The sequence below is a fragment of the Podarcis vaucheri genome, assembly GCF_965113315.1.
Source record: "Podarcis vaucheri genome assembly, chromosome: 2".
NCBI classification, from domain to species: Eukaryota; Metazoa; Chordata; class Lepidosauria; order Squamata; family Lacertidae; genus Podarcis; species Podarcis vaucheri.
Window position 1 is genome coordinate 95,299,295 of NC_138760.1, and position 24,401 is coordinate 95,323,695.

Here is a 24,401-nt window from a genome sequence, read left to right on the forward strand (position 1 = left end):
ATTGTAGCTGTGGTAATGCAAATAATTGGCTGTACTATGACTCTACTATGAGTAAATAAGCTCAGGCTGGTATACTGGTATACATGCAAGCGCACGCACACACCCATAGTCATAAGAGGTAAACATGCTGAAGTTGAAACCAAGATCCTATGCCAGATGCCAAGTTCCACGAGGAATTTTGCTTGAGCAAAATTACAGAAAACGAACAGCTCCTTGGGGCATTGTACTGACGTCACTGAGCAGACCAAGCCTTTCATATGAGAGTTTAGAACAATAGGAAGTTTCTTAACAAGATTTTGGGTCGCTGGAACTGCTCCCACATAAGATAAGTAGTTAAAGTAGTAGACAGATACAATGGATGACTGCCAATGTTAAAGGTCAGTAGATCACAAACAATGATATTCTCTCAAGACATTGTAGTTGGAATTGGACTGTGTAACAGGCAGGACACAGTTCTGAATGGAAGTAATGGACATAAACAACATCTACCAACTGGAATGATGATATTATTATTATTATTATTATTATTATTATTCCTTGTTAAATTTGCTTACTGCCAAAGATCACAGGGTGGTGGTACACAACATAAAAATACAAAATGAGAACACAAAAGACATAATTAAAACAGTTGGGGCATCATTTTACCTGAACCTTATGACTTGAAAACTTTAGACATGTAGTCCATATATCAAAGCAACATGAACAAACAACAATCATGTACACCAGACCATTTACTGGTACCAAGCCTGGTATTTGCCACTGTTATCTCAGTTCACTCCAGAAGGAAATATTGCAACACTGTCTTGATAAAGCTCTCAATCCAATGTTTCCAAGACGCAGGGCTCTTTCCCTAGCTATTTTTATTTTTTGCTATATTATTTTATTGTGCAACTGTAGTGTTTCCCTTTGCAAGTATTAAATATCGTAATATGTTCTTCCCCCTCGGGATCTGATAAATTGATAACAATGTTATCAGAGTATTACAGGCTGTTTTGTATAAGGCATTATTAGCATGCATTTAAGGATGTGAGCATAACTGGGTAGTCAGGATTTGAAAGGACGGTGCAACTGAGATGATAGGCATTACTACTAGAAAGCTGTATGAATAAGAGAACAATTTGGAATAAGAATCTAGGGAGAACCTGCAGGATGAGACCAAGGGCCCATCTAATCTGGCACCCTGTTCTCACAGTGGCCAACCAGATGTTTGGGGAAAGCCTGCAAGCAGGACATGAGCACAACAGACACCCCTCCTGGAGTCTGCAACAACTGGTACAGTGGAACCTCAGTTGTCGAAATAATAATAATAATAATAATAATAATAATAATAATAATAATAATAATAATAATTTATTTATACCCTGCCCATCTGGCTGGGCTTCCCAAGCCACTCTAGGCGGCTTCCAAAAGAATATTAAAATACTATAATACATCAAACATTAAAAGCTTCCCGAAAGAGGGCTGCCTTAGATGTCTTCTAAAAGCCTGGTAGTTGTTGTTCTCTTTGACATCTGGTGGGAGGGCGTTCCACAGGGAAGGTGCCACTACGAAGAAGGCCCTCTGCTTGGTTCCCTGTAACTTGGCTTCTTGCAGTGAGGGAACTGCCAGAAGGCCCTCGGTGCTGGACCTCAGTGTCCGGGTAGAACGATGGGGGTGGAGACGCTCCTTCAGATATACTGGGCTGAGTCCGTTTAGGGCTTTAAAGGTCTGCACCAACACTTTGAATTGTGCTCGGAAACGTACTGGGAGCCAATGTAGGTCTTTCAAGACCGGTGTTATGTGATCTCTGCGGCCGCTCCCAGTCACCAGTCTGGCTGCCGCATTCTGGATTAGTTGTAGTTTCCGAGTCACCTTCAAAGGTAGCCCCACGTAGAGTGCATTGCAGTAGTCCAAGCGGGAGATAACCAGAGCATGCACTACTCTGGCGAGACAGTCCGCGGGCAGAAAGGGTCTCAGCCTGCGTACCAGATGGAGCTGGTAAACAGCTGCCCTGGACACAGATTTGACCTGTGCCTCCATGGACAGCTGTGAGTTCAAAATGACTCCCAGGCTGCGCACCTGGTCCTTCATAATCTGTTCTGGTAGACTGTTCAACTTCCAAAACGTTCGACAACCGAGGTGCTATGGGTAGTTGGAAATGTCAATGGAGAGAATTGATAAACACGCCTCGGAAGCTGTTCAACTTCCGAAGCACGTTCAGAAACGGAAGCAATTAATTGTGGGTTTTCGGCGTTCCAAAACCGAAACGTTCGGTTTCCGAGATGCTTGAAAACCGAAGTTCAACTGTACTCAGAAGCATACTGCCTTCAACAGTGGAAGCAGAACCTAGCCATCATGGTTAGCAGCCCTTCGAGGCCTTATCCTCCATGAATTTGTCTAAACCTCTTTTAAGGCCACCCAACATGGCGGCCATCATTACCTCTTGCAGAAGCAAATTCCGTGGATGAACTATGTGCTGCGTGCAAAACTGCTTTCTTTTTGTCAGGTTCCATGATGCTGCGCAGACTCACTCTGTCCAACAGACAGACTCAAATTGCCCGCACCTGAGCCCTTACAACATTTCTGCACAACCTGCTCAAAGCAGCACACCCAGGTGATGACTTTTCGTTGCAACGGCAAGCAAGTGGAGAATATATAACCAGAGTGCCATATCTTTTTAATGCATAGCTCCAAAGTGTGCTAATTTTATACAATTTTCTACAACAGATGTTAATCACAGTTCTGTAGGGGAAAATTTATGGGGGGGGGAGATTTTCATGACTCGTATCTGATAAACACCAAGATGAATTGTAGTGTCAAATCACTCCCCTGTGAGCACTATATTAGTCATGCATATTAATAGTGATGAATAGTTTAGGCTACGCTGCTGCAAAGTGCTACTGCAACGAGCACCAGATGCTGTTATTTACTGAAATGCTCTGCGTGCGCTGGAGGCTGTTGTGATTTTTCTGGTGCAATTTCAGCATGAGAAATTGCATCTCTTTTTGCCAGTTTAAATTTATCGCCATTAGCAAGCCAGTTTAGATTCCCAATTTCCCCTCCTTTTTATATATTCTTGGGTGGTGGTCTTGTTTAATTTATTGACTCCAGCACAGAATTTTTTGGTTTCTCATATCTTATCAGAATAAGCCTGCCTTAATGAAGAGAAGAAGATCCCAAACTGAAACCAAATGTTGCTTGAGCGCCCACAAGTATAACTGGAACATACCAGGCAGGCAACACTTTTTCTTGGACTGATTCATGCAGATTTACAATATCACTTACTTTGTCCACATTTATGCCTACATGGGAATGGGTGTAGAAACTGAACTGTAAACCAGGCTGTACATCAGGGATGGGAAATATTTTCTGGCCACAAGGCCAGATCCTTATCTCTTAACCCTTGGTGGGCCAAAGCTTTGTAGGTGGGAAGGTATCCTCTCCTACAGTGTTCCCACTCTGCTCCTTGGTGCTTTCAGGGTTCATGTTGATATTCCTTGGGACCCAACTGCTGCCGGTCTCCTTTCCCTTGCCGCTTCCTTCAACTTGGCCTTCTGGATTGATTCTCCCACACATTGCCTTGGGTAGTCTCCTCCAAGAATGCTCTGTGTTTGACGTGTCTACTGTGGAATCTGAGCACCATCTCACCTGCTTCAGTTTAGCACACATATAAGAAGCGTGAATACTTCCAGTATTGTTTGTCTATGTTCACTATGCTCTGACCACAAACTTCGTAATTAGCCTGTTAGTGCCAAAATGGGGAAGATCATGCTCCACTCTGCCTCGTTTGCTTGGTCAAAAGATTTACTTCAGCAGAGCTTCCAGGGTGCTTTCCAGAAACAAACTTTGGCTGACATCAACAACTGCTGGGCCTAGTTCTTGTCACCTCATCTCACAAAGGCACAGGGCTGGAAAAGAACGCAAAAAGATCAAGAGACTTGAGTACACTATAAAGAGCAGAAAGACACACCTGAGAACTGTTTATGTTAGGAAAATAAGAACATAAAAAGATCCCTGCTGGGTTAGACCAAAGACCCATCTAGTCCAGCTTCCTGTTCTCACAATGGCCAACCTGATGCCTGTGGGAAATGTGCAAGCAGACCCTGAGCACAACAGCACTCAGAAGGCTACTGCCTCTGATAATGGAAGTTGAACATAGCCCTCAGGATTAGTAGGCACAGATAGCCGTATCTTCCATGAGTTTGTCTCATCCTCTTTTGAAGCCAGCCAGCTTCATTGAAAGTCCTCGAGTTCTAGAGTTAGGAGAGAGGTAAGAAAAACTTTTCTCTATCTACTTTCTCCATGCCATGCATAATTCTATAAATGGCTATCATGTCGCCTCTTATTTCCCTTTTCTGTAAACTAAAAAGTCACAAATGCTGCAACCTTTCCTCGCCGGCAGTTTGAGCCACTGATTGGCTATTGGGGAATGGGGAAAACATGGGTATGCTGCCCATATACAGTGGGGAGGAAAAACAGCACTGCTGACATGGGCTAACAAACATCCGGATTTTCCTGGAAAATGTCTGAGAAACCCTGTTAGCCTTAGTGTTGCACTAGTTGAACTCAGAAGGGAGGAGACAGCTAAAATCCATTAACTCGGCCTGCCGTTGCCTCTAGCGCCACCTCCTGTTGGGCTCCCAATGGGGACCAGCCACCACTGAGAATGGTATGCTCTTTGTGCATTTTTTTAAAGCAGCATCTACACGACATTGTTGGCATCAAAATACCAGCCCCCATTTCCCCCATTTAATCAGGATTTACCTTTTCTAACTTGAAGAACAAACCTGTTTCCAACAACCTGTTTGAGATAGTTGAGTAAGTAGATTTCAATGCTGAATCCCTGTCTGGAGGGAGCCTAAATCGCATTTAATGTTAAAGCACATTTATTATAATTATAGTATTGCTTTATTTGTATTTTTTTATGACAGCTTGAAAGTGCCTTTCTGGGTGGTTAAAGGTGCCTTTTTGAGTTTATTCCTCACCTGTGAAAATTCCTTTAAAGAAGCACTAGGAGAGTGTTAGGCTCCCTTTGGCAGCAATGAATTAGACATTGATCTAAACTGTGACTACATGCACACCATGCATTTCATGCACATTCAAAGCACTGTTTCCCCCTCTCAAAGGATCATGGGAAGTGTAGTTTGTTAAGGGTGCTGGGAATTGTAGCCCTTTGGGGATAAAGTACAGTTCCCAGGATTCTTTTGTGTGTGTGTGTGTGTGTGTGTGTGTGTGTGTTAATGTACAGTGTGTATGCATCCTGTGTTTTAGGCAGAATGAAAAAGAGTAAAGTACAAAGATGAATTTTTTACCCACAATCACATCCAACAGACAGTGAAATAATGTATTTTTAGAATCGGGGGCAGGTATCAATGGGAGATCTTAACTTGTAGCCTGGACTTCATTTCAACAGAGATTGATGAATCACTTTACATACTTTTCTTCAGATTGTTTTATAAAGTGGGAGTGGTTCCAGGGGCGTGCATGGGATTTTTATCTGCTCCTAACACAGAATCCTCAGTAAACAATATATGTGGAAATTGTTGGAGTGGGACTCAGAGACTTCATCCTGCACCATGAGAATGGATCAGGGACAGAACGGAGACGAAGACAGTAAGTAAACAAAGTCACACTGTTCAGTATGCCTTGCAAAAGCAGGCAATTTGTCTGAAAGCATGCTTTGTTCTGGGAAGTCGTTCTTCAAAATCAGCGGCTGTACACACTGTACATTTAAAGCTCCCCCCACAAGAATCTTGGGAATTGTAGTTTGCTAAGCATGCTGGGAACTGTAGCTCAGTTAGGGGTAAACTACAGGTCCCAGGGTTCTCTGGAGAATGGGGAAATTTGTTTTTGATGTATGGTGTGTTCATAGCCTTAGACTCGGCTTTGAAGTACAGTGTGTGGCTTGTGGTAAATAAATGCAAGTTTTCTAGTACAACCTGATGAAAAGTTGGCTAGTTGCAATTTCTTTCAGAAATGGGAGAGCAGGTAGAATAATATTGATATCTGGTTGAAAGCCTGGTGCATGGTTTCCCTGGATTTCTATTTGAGTTGGAGCCATTCATTGACTTTTCACTAACCTTTGAATTCTGCCTTGCGGTTGCTTTGCACTTTCTGACAGCAAGAGTCCATAGAAGGCGATTTGGGCTTAATGGTCATTTCTCTAACCCATAAGGGAATGATGTGTAATTAACAGAAGCATCATCTAAAGCTACCTCCTGCTCTTGTTTTGCAGAAGGTTGTCAAATAGCCCTTTACAAGGAGGCTTAATAACCAAATCCCATTGCTAGTAAATGAATGCACTGGTTATTTTGATGCTGACATTAAATGGTTGTTTAAGAAAGAGTTGGTATTTCTGTCCAAGGGGATATCATTCAGCAGCTTCATACATATAGTTAAGATCTAGTTGAGAACTTGGTTTAAAGGCTCCATTTTCCTCTGCTTCAGAGGCTTTTTCTGAGAAAGAAACAAAAGAAAGCAATTTCCTAGTGTACTTAAAGAAGTATAAATGCCTTATTCCATTCAATTTAAAACTGATCCCTCTTCTAAGGGGAATCTTGTTTCATCTTGTCCCTTTACACATCTATGAATACATAAAAGACCATGTTTACCGGTACTCTGCCCTGGTAAAAAGACTGCCTGTGTTTTGTCTCCTGGGATATAGTACAGGACCATATTTTGTTAGTGTAAATTATTAAAGTGGCCAACCCACAGGTTTTAATCCCTCCCATGGGATTCCAGAATTTAAATCTCTGAGTGGGAACTGGCAGATTCGTCATGATACCAGTGTCCAAGCATTATACAGTGGTACCTCGGGTTACATACATTTCAGGTTACATACGCTTCAGGTTACAGACTCCACTAACCCAGAAATAGTGCTTCAGGTTAATAATTTTGCTTCAGGATGAGAACAGAAATTGGGCTCCGGAGGCACGACATCAGCGGGAGGCCCCATTATCTAAAGTGGTGCTTCAGGTTAAGAACAGTTTCAGGTTAAAAATGGACCTCCGGAACGAATTAAGTACTTAACCTGAGGTACCACTGTATATAGACAGAAAGTGCCAATTTCCTTCCTTCCTTCCTTCTTCTCCCTCTGAAACTATTCAGGTGAGGAGGGCTCTAAAAACCCACTGTGGTATAGTGGTTCGTCTAGTGCTGGACTATGACTGGAGATCCCAAAGGTCAAATCCCCACTCAGCCATGAAATTCCCTGGATGACTTAGGGTCAGTCACTGTGGGTTGCACCCAACATTAGTCCTACACAGAGTAGGTCCACTGAAATAATTTGGGCCCATTAATATCAGTGGACCTACTCAACTAGCACTGGCAACAAGTCTATGTCTAACCTACCACACAGGGTAATTGCAAAAATACAATTAGGGAGCGCCATTGTACGCCATCTTGAAATGCTTCGAGGGAAGGCGGGGATGAATGTAGTAAAGAAAATAGCCAATTGCTGCTATTCTCTAATGAGCACAAACAGATCAATGGTGGTATTGAGCATTATATTAAACACTCTTAAATATACCAGTAACAAGAGAATAGACCTCTATTATGGTCTGTTAGGAAAATAACCTATTTTGAAAACCGGAGCCGGACAGACTGTTGCAGAGTAAATTAAGCACACAAGAGTGTCCCTGTTTTCATCTCTGAAATGTTGGAGAATATGAAAGTGGATGTGCAATTTGGGGCTGAGCTGTATTTGTCAAAGATGATCCATCACGGACACAGAAAAGCTATTGCAAGATTACAGTTATTACAGATCAAATCAGTAGTCCTAAGTGGGAAATGGGGAGGTGTTTTTCTTGCAGAAAAGAAATGGCTGGCGTGACCTGAATATTATAGATCGGGACAATTTATGTGATTTGCCTTTTTACATGCAGCACCTAGAAAATAAATGGCCTTAATCTTGTGTGGTAGTGCGCAAGATTGCAATGGCTACACATGCACGGTTATATTCCTTGGGCTGTTTCTTCTTCCAGAAACAAGCTGCTTTTTAAAAACTAGAAGAGTATAATTAATGGCAGCTCAGAGATTTGAGAAGGGTGGGGAAAATACTGTGAAGACGTGGCTCATGCATATTGCTGGATTATATGGGCAATGTGCTTGAAATACTTGCTTACAGGGGGATATGATTATGATTTTATTTATAACTAAAGTTCACCCCATTCCTTAAATGCAGGAAGATGTATGGGACAAACCCTGAAAATTTGACAAAGCATCAGAATAGATGATATTGGGGCAATTTCTGAATTGCTCTGAGATGCCTTCTTCTACATCTTTGAGCCTGCTCAAACACCCACATGCAGGCAATTCAGCAGGCAGATTACCTTAGTTTCTGATTGTTCCTGGTAACTCACTGGTCCTGTTTTCTTAGAGTGTGCCATTTGGTAAGATGCTGAGAATGTCTTATAAACATTGTGAATGAGAAACAACATATTGAATAGCTTAAGTTTTCAGCTCTTTCCCCTGTTCTCTAGAGGGGCATATGATGCTACCACACTGCTGCAGCTCTTCCATCCCATTCCCCCCTAATAGCCACTCATCCATGCAGCAAATGTTGCCAAACTGCTTGACTTGCAATTGTTTTAGAGTAAGTTCAACTGTATCCATACTGCTACAATTTTTAAAGACACAAACACCCACACTGTTTCATATAAACAAGCAGAAAAGAGCATTCAGCAACATGTATGCTTTAGGCAACATGCCATTTCACTCCTTTATTTTCCACTATTTATTCATTATTGCATTATTTCTCCCAGGAGCTCAAGATGGTATACTTGGTTATCCACCTACCATTTAATCCCCACGACAACTCTGTTAGGCAGGTTAGCCTGAGAGGCAGTGACTGGCCCAAGGTCACCCAGGTGAACTCCTTGGCCAAGTGGGGATCTGAACCCAGGTCCTAGTCCAACCCTGTAACCACTATACCACGCAGACTCCTTGACTGTAATGGGCCTGAAGCTGGGTTCACATGTACCTCTGTCGCACATAACATCATTTCTTTATTTTTTTCTCTGGATGTCTTATAATGATAATGAAGGGGGCAGTTTTCATTGACATGCATAATGGCACAACAACTCTCAATATCTTCATGTGTTTCACCCAGAGTTAATGGAAATGAACCCTTTATTTCTATGGGTTTTGACAGAGGTATCACACAACTGCGGTCAAATGAATATTATGAATAGATGTGAATACACCCTTTTCCATTGTCCAAGCACACCCAACTTCTTTGTTCCGCTAACCTAGAACAAGGAGGCTGTATTTACACACTATTGTGACTTCCAACTGGATTGCTATAGCAACAGGTCTGTCTGCAAGTTGCAGACTACAAACAAGAACTATTTATAACTTTGTTTTTTCTGGTTATTTACTATATCATTATTTTCAGGGCCAATATCTGGCACACATGAGCATATTCTTCCTTTTAAATTGACCTTAACTATGGCATTTACAAACTATAGTTAACTTTCAAGGCAAGCTGGACAGATTTGTGAGCACTGTTATACAACCAGCTTCAAACCAGTAGTTAAAGACCGTAGAAGGAGGGGAGGGGAGGCTTAAAGAAAAATAACAACTTGAGTTCATCTTCTTTTGCTTAAATGTTGGAATTGGCACCCACTAAACCTGGCGATAATGAAGGTGAGGGCTGCAAAGCTGGCTCACCGATGGTAAATCAGGCCTAGATAGTGTGGTTTTAGCATTCATGGACTGTTATCATAAAATCATAGAATTGTAGAGTTGTAAGGGTCCATGTGTGTCATCTAGTCCAATCCCCTGCAATGCAGGAATCTTTCAGCCAATGTAGGGCTCCAACCAGTGACCCTGAAATTAAGTGTCTCATGTTCTACAAGTTCTCTATGCAGTTTTAATGTTGTTTTCTTCTCCAATTTTGGTCACTCTAGAGACCCTTCAGGTCTGAATAATGGGTTATTTAGTTAACAAATATATACACTGCTAAATGTAAGAAATATCAAAGCGGTGTAGAGTGGTACCTCGGGTTAAGAACTTAATTCGTTCCGGAGTTCCGTTCTTAACCTGAAACTGTTCTTAACCTGAAGCACTACTTTAGCTAATGGGGCCTCCTGCTGCCACTGTGCCATCCTGAAGCAAAGTTCTTAACCTGAGGTACTATTTCTGGGTTAGCGGAGTCTGTAACCTGAAGTGTCTGTAACCTGAAGCGTCTGTAACCTGAGGTACCACTGTAAAAAATACAGATACACAACATAATAAAATAAAATCAATCTAAAACACAGCATCACCAGCTTACATTCATAGTGGTTATCAGTAGGGTAGATCAGTAAAATTAATCAAGGAAATGCTGGGTGGCGGGGGGTGGGGGTGGGATGGCATTTAGCATTCACGGTAAATAGGTAACTGTCAGCACATGCCTAATTTCCAGGGGGAAAGTGTTGTTGTTGTTGCTGTTGTTAATTGAATTTGTTAGTTGCTTTATCCTGCCCAGCCCAAAGTGACTTACAACCAACCAAACAGACAACCCCCACCCCCAGATACATTAAAACTAATAGGGGAGGAAATACATCCCACCCCCTTCTGAAAGGCCACTGATGGTTAAAAACTAAAGGCTTGGTTATAAAGGAAAGTATTTACCTGGTGCCTGAAGACATAGAATGATGGCCCTAGGCAAGCCTCCCTGGGGAGAGCATTCCACAAATGGGAAGCCATTGCAGAAAGGCCCTTGCATGCACAGGTGTTGTGAGCCTGAGTACCAATGACTGAAAGATCACTCATGATTGCCAACACCGTATGGTTCAAATTAGGCCACCACTTTATTTATTACAGATGTTAAGGGCTTGGCATAGGCATTGGGTTGTAACTGATATGGTTTGCTGAATGGTAGACCAAGGGGTCGAAACAGTGCCAAGGAGGTCCTATGACATACATCAAATAGGTGCTACTATGCCAGGATCGCCGGCTCAAGACGTGCTATGGCCCTTGCCCTTGCCCAGGTGTCTGGACAGAAGCACCTCCTCCAAGGTCCCTTTAAGAGGATACCCCATTCCCTTGGAGGGACAGGCAGAGGCTTACCACCTTCTCTCCGACCAGAACTAAGGCTTTTACTCAATGCCTTACCTGCCACACGAGCTGGTCCAAATTCTGGCTCGCCGCCAATCTACTCACAAGCAACATGTCAAATCAGCCAGGATATCCATAAGCCAAACATCATTCTCAGGTGCACAGAATCTGGCCTGTTGGTTTTGCAAAGCCACATTCCTTTGGAGGTAAGAAGTATGATTGCGTTACCACCCTCTGGACTTCCCATGGAAGGGGCACGCAAAGAAGAGCCTCAGATGACGATTGCAGGGTCTGGGGTGGTTCATATGGGGAGAGCCGGTCTTGGAGGTATTGTGGTCCTGAGCCACTGAAGGCTTTTGAGAAAACTTGTGCCACCACACTAAAGATGGATGGCAGGACTATGAAGCACCACCAGGACAACCTCATCAGAGAACTATGGCAGTCAAATGGCTATGGAGGGGAGATGTGGCTTCTCAGTTAAATTTCTGTATAGACTCCAGCTTGACCATTTCCACCAAAGAGCTCATAAATCTTGGTATGTGTTGGATAGTACTACAGTCCCTTGATGAGCATTTGACAGACCACAGTTCATTACTAGGGACTTTCAGTACCAATACTGCTGAAGTAGCGCAGGCCTTTTCTAAACAGATTCTGGAAACGAGATAGGCTACTAGCTCCCTCTTGCCCTGCTGGACTCAGAAAACCTGGAAGCAGTTCTGAGTCCACATTTTTTTTTTAAGCAAGGGAAAAATTGATTTGATTAAAGGTTTTGGGTTCTTTTTTTTAAGGTATCAAAACCTCCCGCAGCATAACCTACTTGTGTTCTCTAGCCTAGGGCAAGCGTAGCTATTGCAGTTCCCTCCAGATGTTGATGGACTCCATCAGCTGCAGTCAACATGAGCAAGGGGTGATGGGTGTTGGTGTCAAAAGGTACCACTGGTCTAGTGAGATCATCTGTAATAAAGGAACCTAGAAATTGCTTGTGTCCGGATCAATTCTTTTTTTGCCCTCTACCTCTAGACCACAGTATTGTATTAAAGCAAGAGAAATGGACTGGTGTATCATCTTATTTTTTTTTTTGTACGTAGAAGAATAGAGAGATTATTTTTGTCCTAGTGAATAATTGTGAATGCTTTCAGCAGAAAGGTCCACTTTATCAAATTGATGAATGATGTCATCAAGTCACTTTCCCCAGTGTTAGAATTGTACATTGTTAGCAAGTGGCATTTCCTGGAGCTTCTGCATGTATATATATATTCTTGTATGGACCTTCAAAATGGCACAAAGCACTCTAGCGTGATGGTTACTGAGTGCATTGTTTCTGCATTAGGAATCATGAGCACCTATTGTTACAGCTCAGCAAAGGGCATATTTTTAGAAGAGCACATGAATCAAAGAAACATCTGGTGCCCTAAGATTACTTTCGGGCAATTCTAAACTCTTGCATTAAAAAGGCAATGACTGTTGCTAAAAAATAAAGTCTGAGACCATAGAATTCAGAACATATGATTATACAAAAAAGAAACCCAAAATACACGATAATCTGACCAAATATTCCACTCATATTTATGTCTAAAACAGCTACCCTGGAACTGGAATCAGAGCCTGAAAGTCCTTTAGCACCTCCTGCAGATCTGTTAGAGCCACTGGGTCATTATGAGTGGACTTTCCGAGATCTTGGTAAGTATGCACTGACATCAGGGCCCCCCTAGAAAAATATTGTTAAGTCGCTTTAAAATATTGTAAGCCACTTTGAGCTGCAGTGGCAAAAAATGCGACAAGTAAATTAAATAAATAAGCAAATAAACAAACAATAGAATCTCAGCCTAAAGACTTTGGGGATGGATTCAGACTTGCCCTCTTGCAAATGGAGGCTCCTTCCATTCATGAAAGGGAGGGTCCCACTGAAGGAAAGGCAGGGCAACTTTCCGCTGTTCCTGAAGGTCCCCCAATCCTCTGGAGCAGGTTTTCAGGGGATCCTGAGTTTTGCAATGCAGAATCAGCAGCAACGATCTGCTCCCTCAAACAGAGAAGAGTTCTCCCTAGAACTAGTCTGGATCCAACCCAATCGATGCATTACTGCCAAAGAACAATACGTTATACAGTGGTACCTCGGGCTAAGTACTTAATTCGTTCCGGAGGTCCGTTCTTAACCTGAAACTGTTCTTAACCTGAAACCCTCATAGGGCATCCTGCTGCTGCCGTGCCGCTGGAGCACAATTTCTGTTCTCACCCTGAAGCAAAGTTCTTAACCTGAGGTACTATTTCTGGGTTAGCGGAGTCTGTAACCTGAAGTGTCTGTAACCAGAGGTACCACTGTAATGCAATGTAAGTTTCCACTTGCTACCGCGGAATGTCTTGGGCTGGCACTGTATGATGGAAGTACCCAAGGCTGCCTCCATAGCACATCTGTAACCATGGCCAATAGAACTCACCTAGCTGAGAATCTGTGCAGAAAACCCTTTCACTGACTATCAGCCATAAGAACTAGAGAAAGGTGGGATTCCATTTTCAGACAGAATATATATTTGACAGATAGATGCTGCATGTTAATTACAACAGTTAAAAATGTGTATCAATGTCTTTTCATATGTTTCCCTAGTTCATTTAGTTGCCAATGGCCAGAAGATAGAAAGCAGAATGATGAGAATTATTATTATTATTATTATTATTATTAAGTCATTTAGTTGTGTCCAACTCTTCGTGACCCCATGGACCAGAGCACGCCAGGCACTCCTGTCTTCCTCTGTCTCCCGCAGTTTGGTCAGACTCATGCTGGTAGCTTCGAGAACACTATCCAACCATCATGTCCTCTGTTGTCCCATTCTCCTTGTGCCCTCCATCTTTCCCAACATCAGGGTCTTTTCCAGGGAGTCTTCTCTTCTTATGAGGTGGCCAAAGTATTGGAGCCTCAGCTTCAGGATCTGTCCTTCCAGTGAGCACTCAGGGCTGATTTCCTTCAGAATGGATAAGTTTGATCTTCTTGCAGTCCATGGGACTTCTTGCAGTCCATGGGGCTCTTCTTCTTCGCATCAGCTCTATGGGGGATTTTCCTTAGCTTTCAGGTTTTCACTGTTATCCCACCCCACCCGCTTTGTCAGCACCAGGAAATCATTGACGATGAAGACTAATTCTTCTTTAAATTCTCCCATCTAGGCAGAAAAAAATTAGTTCCGCCTCCAGAGGTAATGCAAAAGTTTAGCGAACAGAGAAACAACCCAGTGTTTCTGCAATGCAGGTGAGAAATGTTTGTTTATTTTCCTTGTCTTGGAAAGCTGCCTTTCTAAGGTCCTAGCACTGGTATGAATCACACCCCACGCCCTGCAAAAAAGGTGCAAGTACCCACAGACTGAATCTCCTGAGCCTACAGGATTGGGCCAAACAAAAATTCTTTGGTGGCTGGTGCCTGTTGAGATGGTTAGGGCAGAAGACTGGCCGGCCAACAGTAGCTAGTGTCATAAAATCATAGAATCGTAGAGTTGGAAGGGACCCCAAGGGTCAACTAGTCCAAACCCCTGCAATGCAAAGGCAATTACAGGTTTTCCTTGTTTCATTCCCACCCTCTAAACTGCTGATCTCTAAAAGGATGAAGTGGAAGCTAAGCAGGAGGAAGTTGATAGCCAGGGCCACCCCTAGGCTAGTTGTAATAAAAAAGGGGGGCAGGCATTTGGGATGCTGGCTTAAGGCAGACTGAGGTTAGTGGGGCAGCACCCAATTTGCCCTAATGGAAGAAGAAGAAGAAGAAGAGTTTGGATTTGATATCCCGCCTTTCACTCCCCTTCAGGAGTCTCAAAGCGGCTAACAATCTCCTTTCCCTTCCTCCCCCACAACAAACACTCTGTGAGGTGAGTGGGGCTGAGAGACTTCACAGAAGTGTGACTGGCCCAAGGTCACCCAGCAGCTGCATGTGGAGGAGCAGAGACGCGAACCTGGTTACCCAGATTATGTGACTACCGCTCTTAACCACCACACCACACTGGCCATGGACCACAGTGGGCATGTTTGCACCAGGAACTTGCTACTCCATAGAGTCAGCCACTCCTCTCCCCCAGCCACTACATTAAGCCCATGCTGTTTGCCTCTAGTCATTTTGTTCCAGGCAGCAATGGTCAGGTGGTTTGTGTGATGGCCCTGTTTTGAGCAAAGTGCACAGAACCAGCTGCTGAGAATGGATGGGGCTTTCAAAACTCCATCGTTAGGATCCATTTGCCTCTACATAAAAGGAGCAAGATTATACGTGTCTGTGTGTTTCAGAGGTTTTGCGCTGCCTGTAATCTTTAGAACGGGGCTGTCGAGAAAAGGCATATCAATATAATTTGACAGAGATAAGGAAACCGCAACCAGCCTAGAGCACAAGAATATTAGATAAGAACAGGCATGTTATTTAATAATTTGTTTTGGTTAACTTGAGGCTGGCAGTGATTTTTATTCCCCACCCATTCATTATTGTGTTATGGACACTGAGAGAGCCCTGACGGCAACGTCATAGAGGCCGTGTATCGCACCAAGAGATGTGATTGCCATTCACTTCTTCATTCCATGTTTGCATTTTTGGAGCTCCTGAACGACTGCTACGGGTATTAAATTCATTTATGTATGGTTTAGAAATGAGTGTGTGCTGTGCCGTTAATCCACAGGATCCCAAGAATGACAGATGACATGGCCAGAAATGCGCTCTTCAGCTTTGTCAATTCCAAATGTTGCTATGGCAACAGAGCTGCAGGAGAGCTTGTCATTCAGGAACTGAAGCCGCAAACATTGTACAGGGTGAGTATCCCCAGATGCGCTTCCAACAGGTGTAAATTAGACAAGAGTTAGGGGAGGGAAGTGGCTTGATGCAGATAGGTAAGCACTCCAATCCGTCTGATTGATTTCAGTGGGACTTTAGCAGCATCTCATAGCTAAAAATATTTACCAGGCACATGCTCTCCACTGAGGTCTCTTCCCTTTAATCTTCAGTGTGCAGGTTATTCAGTCTGCATTTGCTCAGAGGCATGCTTCCAGGAGCAGAGGGTGGGGCAGGGTGTTGCTTACCTCACCTGGCAGCAGAATTGCTTTTGCTTGCCTGGAATGGGAGTGGGAGGGGCAAGGCGGTGGGGAAGTCTGTGCAAATGCACCCGCAGGAACAACATGCTGGCTCCATTGATGTGTTTGCACAGCTCCAGCCACCCTGGCATCTTGATCCTCCCACTCTCCCTCTTGGTAAGCAGGAGCAATTGTGCTGCCAGGAGGCCAGGTAAGCACTGCTGCCCCACCCTGCCCCCACTGCTGCAACCTCTTAATGATTATTTCATATACCCGAGGGCCAGGACGGGCCCAAGGCATTTTGGCACCGGGGGCGAACCACAAAATGGTGCCCCTCACCCTGTGTCAGGATGTAAAGTCAGTTGGAGTCAGTTGTAAAGGTAAAGATAAAGGGACCCCTGTCATGGACAACTCTGGGGTTGCGGCGCTCATCTCGCTTTATTGGCCGATGGAGCTGGCGTACAGCTTCCAGGTCATGTGGCCAGCATCACTAAGCTGCTTCTGGCGAACCAGAGCAGTGAACGGAAACACTGTTTACCTTCCTGCCGGAGTGGTACCTATTTATCTACTTATACTTTGACGTGCTTTCAAACTGCTAGGTTGGCAGCAGCAGGAACCGAGCAACGGGAGCTCACCCCGTCGCGGGGATTCGAACCTCCAACCTTCTGATCAGCAAGCCCTAGGCTCTGTGGTTTAACCCACAGTGCCACCCGCGTCCCTATGGAGTCAGTTGTAGGTCAGCAATAAAACAATAAATCAACCAAGGCCAGTGACTCTTTATTCAAGGAAACAAATTGCAGCTCCAGCCCAGTGGTCTCAGCAACCCTTTCCTGGACCTCTTGCCCTGATGAAGCAGTTGCGAGGGCGGAAAGTCCCCACCTTTCTAGTGCTGACTAGGACTCTTCCTCTCCAAGCTGCGTCTGGGCACAACCACCCTCTGCTCTGGCCTTTTCATTTCTCAGTGTGTTCTAGAATCCCAGGGGGAAGGGGAGCTGGACGCAGGAGGAGGGGAGACTCCCTGGCTTCTTCTGCAGCAGGCCTCTCCACCTCTTGGCCCCACTCCCTCCAGCCCCTGCTGCCATCTCTGAGTCTGAACAGTGCTCTACCACAACCTCTTCCTGCTCACTAAGTCCTGTTACCTCTTCAGCTTCCGATACAACCTCCTCCCAGTCTGCTCCCTCTTACCACTCGTCATCGTCCCACCACAAATCCTCCAGCTCTGAGCCTTCTTCCCCTGGGGTTCCCCAGCTGGTGCCTCCCACCATTCCTCTGCATCCAGCCAGTCCATGACCCCCCACCAGGGAAGAAAAGGGGAGTGAATATCTACATCAGAACAAGGGGAAAAATAAAGATCAACATTGGGAACAGGGTTTGGGAGAAGACCAGCAGTGCCTCCTATTCACTGAGAGGCCATTGTGGAGGAAACATTAGGGCGGCGGGGGGAGGCTGTGAAGGAGGTGGTAGATGTGGCCTTCAAGGAGCTGCAGCTGTCTCTAGCACTGTGGCAGGTGACGCAGTCCTTGCAGACTGGATCTGCCACTCGGTGGATCCTGCTGCTGAGGCAGCCACCTCATTTTGCCTCATGGGTGGGCCACTCTTGCCGAGACTTAAGTCTCATAAATAAAAACTGGTTCATGTACATGAGTCTTGGTGACCAGTGGTACAAGCTGAACATGCCAAATTTGGTTTGTGAGAGGCTGAGATTACTTTAGTGTTGTGAGATGACTAAGAATATGAGGAACAGGAGGGCAATGAAGCAGAGAGGTGGGGAGAGATTTGCTCCTTGTTCAATTACTTTCAGGAGATGTGGGATGGCATGGCATGGCCACTGGTCCATCACAGACTACCATCTCAAAATGTCCCCAGACAACTCTACTTGCTGAACAGGGCTTAAAGTGAACAAAATATTTCCTATTTACTTTCAGTGATAATTACAGTTTCTAGTAATTGCATTTAATTACAATATTTATTTCTCCACAGTATCGGCTAGAAACCTTTACTGAAACAAGATTATGCGAATGGACTTTTGAGCCTTATGCCAGTGAGTAATTTTCATGAATAGTGAATCATCCATTTTGATTGCAGCTGTGTCACTGTAATCCAATGTAATTTGTCACCTAATCATGCTTTGTACAGAGCCCTAAAAAATCTAGCTTCATTTTACTTACAGCCATTCTGTCATAACTGATAGTGAGCACACAGCCACGTGGATGGCTGATTCCCTGTAACACCTGTCCATGAAATCAGAATAATTTGTTCACACTTTAAGCGAACCTACCACACCCACAGAATCAATATATGAATCAAAACAACTTCTCCTTCAAAATCCAAACTATTTGTAATGTAATTCTCCAGTAAAAGAATGTGCACAGAAATGTGCATAATAGTGAAAAAATGAAAATAACATACAAAATGCATGCAATTAAGGGAGAATTCCTTGCAGAAAAATACACACACTAGGCTGTGGTTTTTCAAAGGGCTTCAGTGGTGCCCTCAAGCTTGGGAGGCAGACTCAGGGATTTCTTTTTTTTTTTCCTTTTAAAAAGGAATTCCTAGAAATAAAGCTATGAAGCAAAATGTGCAATTCTCCTTCTAAGTGATTTCTGGAAATAAGTGAGCCTGGTTGCTTCTACCTGTCAGTGTTTTCAGCCAATGGGCGAAGTCAGAGCTGTCATTGATGAGTGAGGTGTGTGAACACCAGGCAACAGGAACCCCTGGGTTCCTAAAGAGCTTGTGTTTTCCTCTTCCCTTTGCGTGTTCAGACCTTTAAACCTTCCCCTTAAATAAATTCAGACAAGACTCAAATTTTGGTTTGGTTTTTGGCAGAATTTAGGCCACAACTTTATTGATTACAGCAAGTGAGTGGTTGCATAGGCTCTGGTTCAACTAATTCCCTGCACCCTTGCAGGCAGCGCTGACCCAGGGCACCAGCATAGGTCAGCCTAGGGCGGACACCTGGATAAGCGGAAAGTCGGGAACAGGCTATGTCCACCAACCAAATGTCCCCCTGGACTCAGGCACGGGCACAACCCCCTCAGGGGTTGACCAAACCATTGAGTCCCTGGATTCCTTTAACACAGGGGTCTGCAACCTTTAAGACAAAAAGAGCCACTTGGACCCGTTTCCGAAGGAAAAAAAACCTGGGAGCCGCAAAACCATTGCGACATTTAAAACAAATATATCTCCGGAGCCGCAATCTGACAGCGGGCGGGAAGGTGACGTCGGGACGGTGCGTGACTAATGCACGCACTGCCCCCATGCGACGTCACAGCCAGTACAGCGCCCGCCACAGTGGGGAGTCTCGGGGCGCACAATGCGCCTCCTCCCCTCGCTAGTATCCGCCCCGGAGCCGCGGCAAAGGTGTAAAAGAGCCACATGCGGCTCCGGAGCCGCGGGTTGCAGACCCCTGCTTTAACAGAATACCCTTCATACAGGGATGGTGAGAGTGTTCCCCCATCCCTATCACCTGAACCAGAGCCTATCCGCAACCTTACAAGTTGTGATGATTTGCTATGTGGCAGGTGAAACCCAAATGGCAACAGCCAATCAGCCAAGTGGGGAAATTCCTGCCTTGCCCCAGTCCCAACGACAGACGACACAAGACGGCATAGCAAGGTCAAACACAACAAGCCCTGAAAGTAGGGAGATGCACAAACCGAAAGAGGAAGCTCTGGGTCCCTTGATCCGTTTAGGCTGAGTCCCATTGGCCTGATTAAACCCAGCATCAAGGGACCTACCAACTGGGTGCTGTGGCTATCCAAACGTACCCACCCACAGCACAGGGTTTGGTTGCCAGGTCTCACCACAACACATGCTCTCTTTTAGGGAGGACCCGATTTAGTGCACTTTTCCTGCATCTGTCTTGCTTTCTAGTAGTCCTTGGAATTTCCATACTTCGCCTTTCCATTCTTCCTAGCAACCAGGGTGTGTTTTTTTCCTGTGAAGGGTTCATGTGAGATCAGGTACTCCCTAAAATTTACTGTTTGCAGAATAAGTGGGAAGTGAATGTTAAGCAATCCCCTCCCCCAATGGCAAATGCAAAACGTGATAACTTTGCAGAGAAGCTTATACAGTGGTACCTTGGGTTACAAACGCTTCGGGTTACCAACTCCGCTAACCCAGAAGTAGTTGCTCCAGGTTGCAAACTTTGCCCCAGGATGGTGGCACTGCGGCAGCCGGAGGCCCATTAGCGAAAGCATGCCTCAGGTTAAGAAGGGTTTCGGGTTAAGAACGGACCTCCAGAACAAATTAAGTTTGTAACCTGAGGTACCACTGTACAGATATCCTGCTGTGCGGGAGCTGATGTTCGGGCACGCTTTAAGAATTCACTGCACAACTTACAGTACAGTGGTATACATGTCTACTTCAGAAGTTAGATGAGTCCTGCCCTTTGACACCAGAAATTTAACAGACAGTCTGAATGCTGTTAACACTTCCAAAATAATCAACAGGGGGCAAAGGGAAACTGGTATCTCATATGCCAATCAATATATCTCTAAATATTTCAGAAGCTGATGATTCTTGCCTCTCAAATAGATTGCGTCCATGCCACTAACATTTCATAAAGCCTTCAGTTTTTGTTCATTTTGTGCATAATATGTTCCTTCATATCAGTGCTTTTTTCCTGGAGGTATGCAGGGGTACGCATACCCCTAAACATTTTGTGAATATCTGTACTTTTGTCCATTTTGTGAATATCTGTACTTTTGTCCATTTACTGTATTTATTTTTCCCGATTTGAACTATAAAACGGTGATTTTCTTGAGTCAAAATGAGAGTAACCCTAAGCATTTTTTTTTTTTAGAAAAAAGCACTGCTTCATAGGATTGTCAGATCATTTGAACTTTGACTCAGCACAGAAAAGTTCCCACTTACTTTAGGAAAAGGCCTTTTCTTCAAGTTATCATGGGCTCATAAAAGAACCCAAAGCTAAAAGAAAAAAGGTTGCTTGTACTATCAGTATTATGAAGGGGCAGTGTAATGGCTTTCCTGGAAAAGTAATAAACTCCTACTAAAGTGATTGGCATGGCCTGTTGTACAAAGCAGCTGAGAGTTGCTGAAGAGAGCTGAAAGGTTCTCTTTACTAACTTCATCCCCCTCCCCAGTTTGTGGGGGCTTTGTGATGTCTTTGGGTAGCTGGAGGCAGCCATTATTGCTATTCAAAAAGGCAACTCTTCTCTAGAAACTTCTTGCAATGTGTGAAATACCTCAGTGCCTGTCAAGGAGCTCAGACTGACATCCCTCGAAAGAATGAATTCACTTATTGATCCAAAGGAGCAGTCTGGACAAAGAAACTGCACAGATAATCTCTGCACAACTTGATGAACCCCTAGAAAACCTGAACATTATATCTGGATCTTGGGTCCACTAGACAAATCTAACTCGGCATGGAAAAAAGATAGATATTGAATAGCTAGCTGTCTTATCTATTTCAAATGAGAACTCTTTAGATAATTTAGTTCAATGAATATATTAATCAAGGATCTAAAATGCGGAACTATATATATACACATGGTACTCAATTTTTATTCATATTAAGCAACATTTTTACAAAATAATTCTAGTATTCCTTCTAATTATAATAAGACGAGTAAGCAGCAATATGCTGATCAGGGCGAAGCAAAACAGGACCCCCTGTAAACAAAGCAGAGGTTTCCCTGTTCCATCTACTATTTGATTTCAATGGGCTTAAGTGGTGTTTGGGTTTGGATTATGGTCTCTAGGCTTGCTAAAATATTGTGTTTATGTTGTTTCTTTCTATCAGATATTTTGGTAGATGGGCCACAAAATGGCGCATCTCCTCAACCATGGGATATTAAAGTCCAAGTTCCACAGATGTTTCAGGAAGATACAAAAAAGTTTCGCATTCCTCACTCTTCTTTAGTAAAGGTAATTTGTCAATCATGGGTTGAAAATCAAGCATTAAGTCACATTATTATACCTCAGTTATGCTGGTTTCTTGATCTGCTTTATCACACAGCTCTGTGATGGTTAATATTTTGTAGGTGGTTTTCATTTACATACCCTTTGCTTTCATTTGCTGTAGGTAAAAAAATTCTGTTGCCCTTGGTAGTTCAGTTAGGCTGCCACAGTCATTCCCTTGAACTAAATGAGACTTACCTCTGAGTAGACATGCATAGGATTGCACTGTTCTGCTTCCCCAGTTAAGGCACCACCATTCATTTTGTTTAAGACAATGGCATGCAATTGCTGGAAATACTTGGCAGAAATCTGTATTTGTGCACCATTTATATTTCAGGAATGCCACAAGTGTCATGGTCGTGGCCGATACAAATGCAGTGGGTGTCATGGTGCCGGAAGAGTGAGTATTGGCTGTGTCCTCTCCAGTTCAATTCCTTCTTTCTTCTGTGTTCTCACTTGTGCCACTTGTACAGCAATCCTGTTTAGTCATTTCATGTTGTAATCTGTGTTGAAAAATCCATATATACACCAGAAGGAAAGCAGTGCCTTGCATACTTAAAAATACCAAATGTGTTGGGGAATGGCATGTTCAGGCAGACATTTCTGACATTTGGGGAAAAGCTGTTACTTCTAGAATCGCATAGCTATCAACTTACAGATTTGAAAATAAGGGACCAGCAGCCTTGAAAATAAGGGATCAGCAGCCAAAATAAGGGATTTTCCGAGCACAGGTATGTTCAACTTCTGAGCCCCTCCGAGCCAAAGGCAGAAAGCCCATCCAGCAGCCAAACGAAGCCTCAAGCGGTGGTTCCCACAGCACAGCAACCCGGCAAAGGGGATGCAGCAAGGGAAACCACTGTCACCTCTCCGCTGGGAAGCGCTGAGCAAAGACGAGTCCCCAGGCAACGCGGCCGATTTGATTGGCACAAGGCATGCAAGCTCCACCCCCAGTCATTCTTAGACTCCTTATTGGGTGAGCAACGCAGCCAAGCAACCCAGTTGGAGCCTCCCTCCTCCCTGGCTGGCAGGGAGGGAGGAAGAGGAGATGCTTCCTTTGAAACCTGGGAAATTTAAGGGACATCCATCAATAAGGGACAGCAGCGGGACACGGCGCTGGGATAAGGGACTTTTCCGCCAAATAAGGGACAGTTGACAGCTATGTAGAATCGTGTAATCTGTTCTGTTGTTGTTGTGGTGCACCTTTAGATGAGGTGTGTGACATGCAGTGGAGCCAGACATAAAGCAAAAGCGAAACACCTGAAACATCAAAAGCGATGCCAGATGTGTTCAGGTAGTGGACGTAAGAGGTAAGTTTTTTGAGGTGGGATATTCTCTCTCTCTCTCTCTCTCTCTCTCTGCTAAACCAGCTTGATAGATATTACTTTACTTATTAAATATTTAGGATAATTTCTGCCAACACCAAAGGAACTTAAGAATTAAATAAATCAAGGGAGTCCTACTATAAAGTGATAAACCGAAATCCAAAAGTAAAGATATGCACACATACGTATATCTATCGCAGGAGCTCTTAGAGGCTTTTCCTGCAGTGATTGCCCCATTAGCCGAACCACCGATTACCTGAAAGGAAGAGCTGACATGAAAGGGAGGCTTGACTGTGTTGCCATGGTGACAAAGATGCTTCTTTCCGTGGAAGGAAGGCTGGCCGAATTGGGGTGAGGGGTGGGTGTGCTACTATCCCACCTGCAGCTGATTATTCGTAAGCTAAGGAGGGTCACCCACAGAAGCTTTCTAACCCAGAAAGAGAAGAGAAGGAATGAGGATGATTTCATGCCCTCTGCTCAGCCGAGGCATGGTTCTCCCCCTTCTCATTTAATCCCCACAACCACCCTGTTAGGTAGGTTAGGCTAAGAGGCAGTCCTTGCCCCTAGGTCACCCAGAGAGCTTTATAGCTGGGTGGGATTGGAACTCTGATCTCCCAGGTCCTAGTCTCACACTGTGACCACTCTTCCACACTGGCATACAGGGAAATAAAGAAATGGTGAGCACCTCTGCATGCTGGCCATGTTCTGAGTTTTTGTGGTGGCAATATGGAGGCAAGATCTCCCTACGGCTCAACAGAACCCCTTGGATCCATCAAATGCATTGCTAGACATGCAGACACTGCATGTATGGGATGGTCTACAGGCACCTCCTAGGTGTGAGCCCAGCAGTCCCATGACTCCCTGGTATTAAGAGCAGTGGTCTCTTAATCTGGTGAACCGGGTTTGCTTCTCTCAGGCTCACTCACCTCACAGAGTGTGTGTTGGGGGGGGGGGAGGAGATTATTAGCCGCTTTGAGACTCCCTAGGGTAGTGATAAAGCGGGATATCAAATCCAAACTACTACTACTACTACTACTACTACTACTACTACTCTTCTTCTTCTTCTTCTTCTTCTTCTTCTTCTTCTTCTTCTTCTTCTTCTTCTTCTATTGC

At 44.2% G+C, this 24,401-nt stretch overlaps 1 protein-coding gene across 1 annotated transcript in view; it reads left to right on the forward strand.

The window, feature by feature from the left end:
• The first annotated feature begins 5,449 nt into the window (after window positions 1–5,449).
• LOC309525039 (protein SSUH2 homolog) overlaps window positions 5,450–24,401 on the forward strand; it is a 31,452-nt gene continuing 12,500 nt past the window's right edge. Inside the window, exons 1-8 of the mRNA XM_082210383.1 lie at window positions 5,450–5,592; window positions 12,601–12,699; window positions 14,176–14,257; window positions 15,657–15,786; window positions 18,025–18,085; window positions 21,809–21,933; window positions 22,304–22,366; window positions 23,173–23,273. Coding sequence (XP_082066509.1) covers window positions 5,511–5,592; window positions 12,601–12,699; window positions 14,176–14,257; window positions 15,657–15,786; window positions 18,025–18,085; window positions 21,809–21,933; window positions 22,304–22,366; window positions 23,173–23,273 — 743 coding nt within the window. The 5' untranslated portion in view covers window positions 5,450–5,510. The remainder of the gene's footprint in view (window positions 5,593–12,600; window positions 12,700–14,175; window positions 14,258–15,656; window positions 15,787–18,024; window positions 18,086–21,808; window positions 21,934–22,303; window positions 22,367–23,172; window positions 23,274–24,401) is intronic.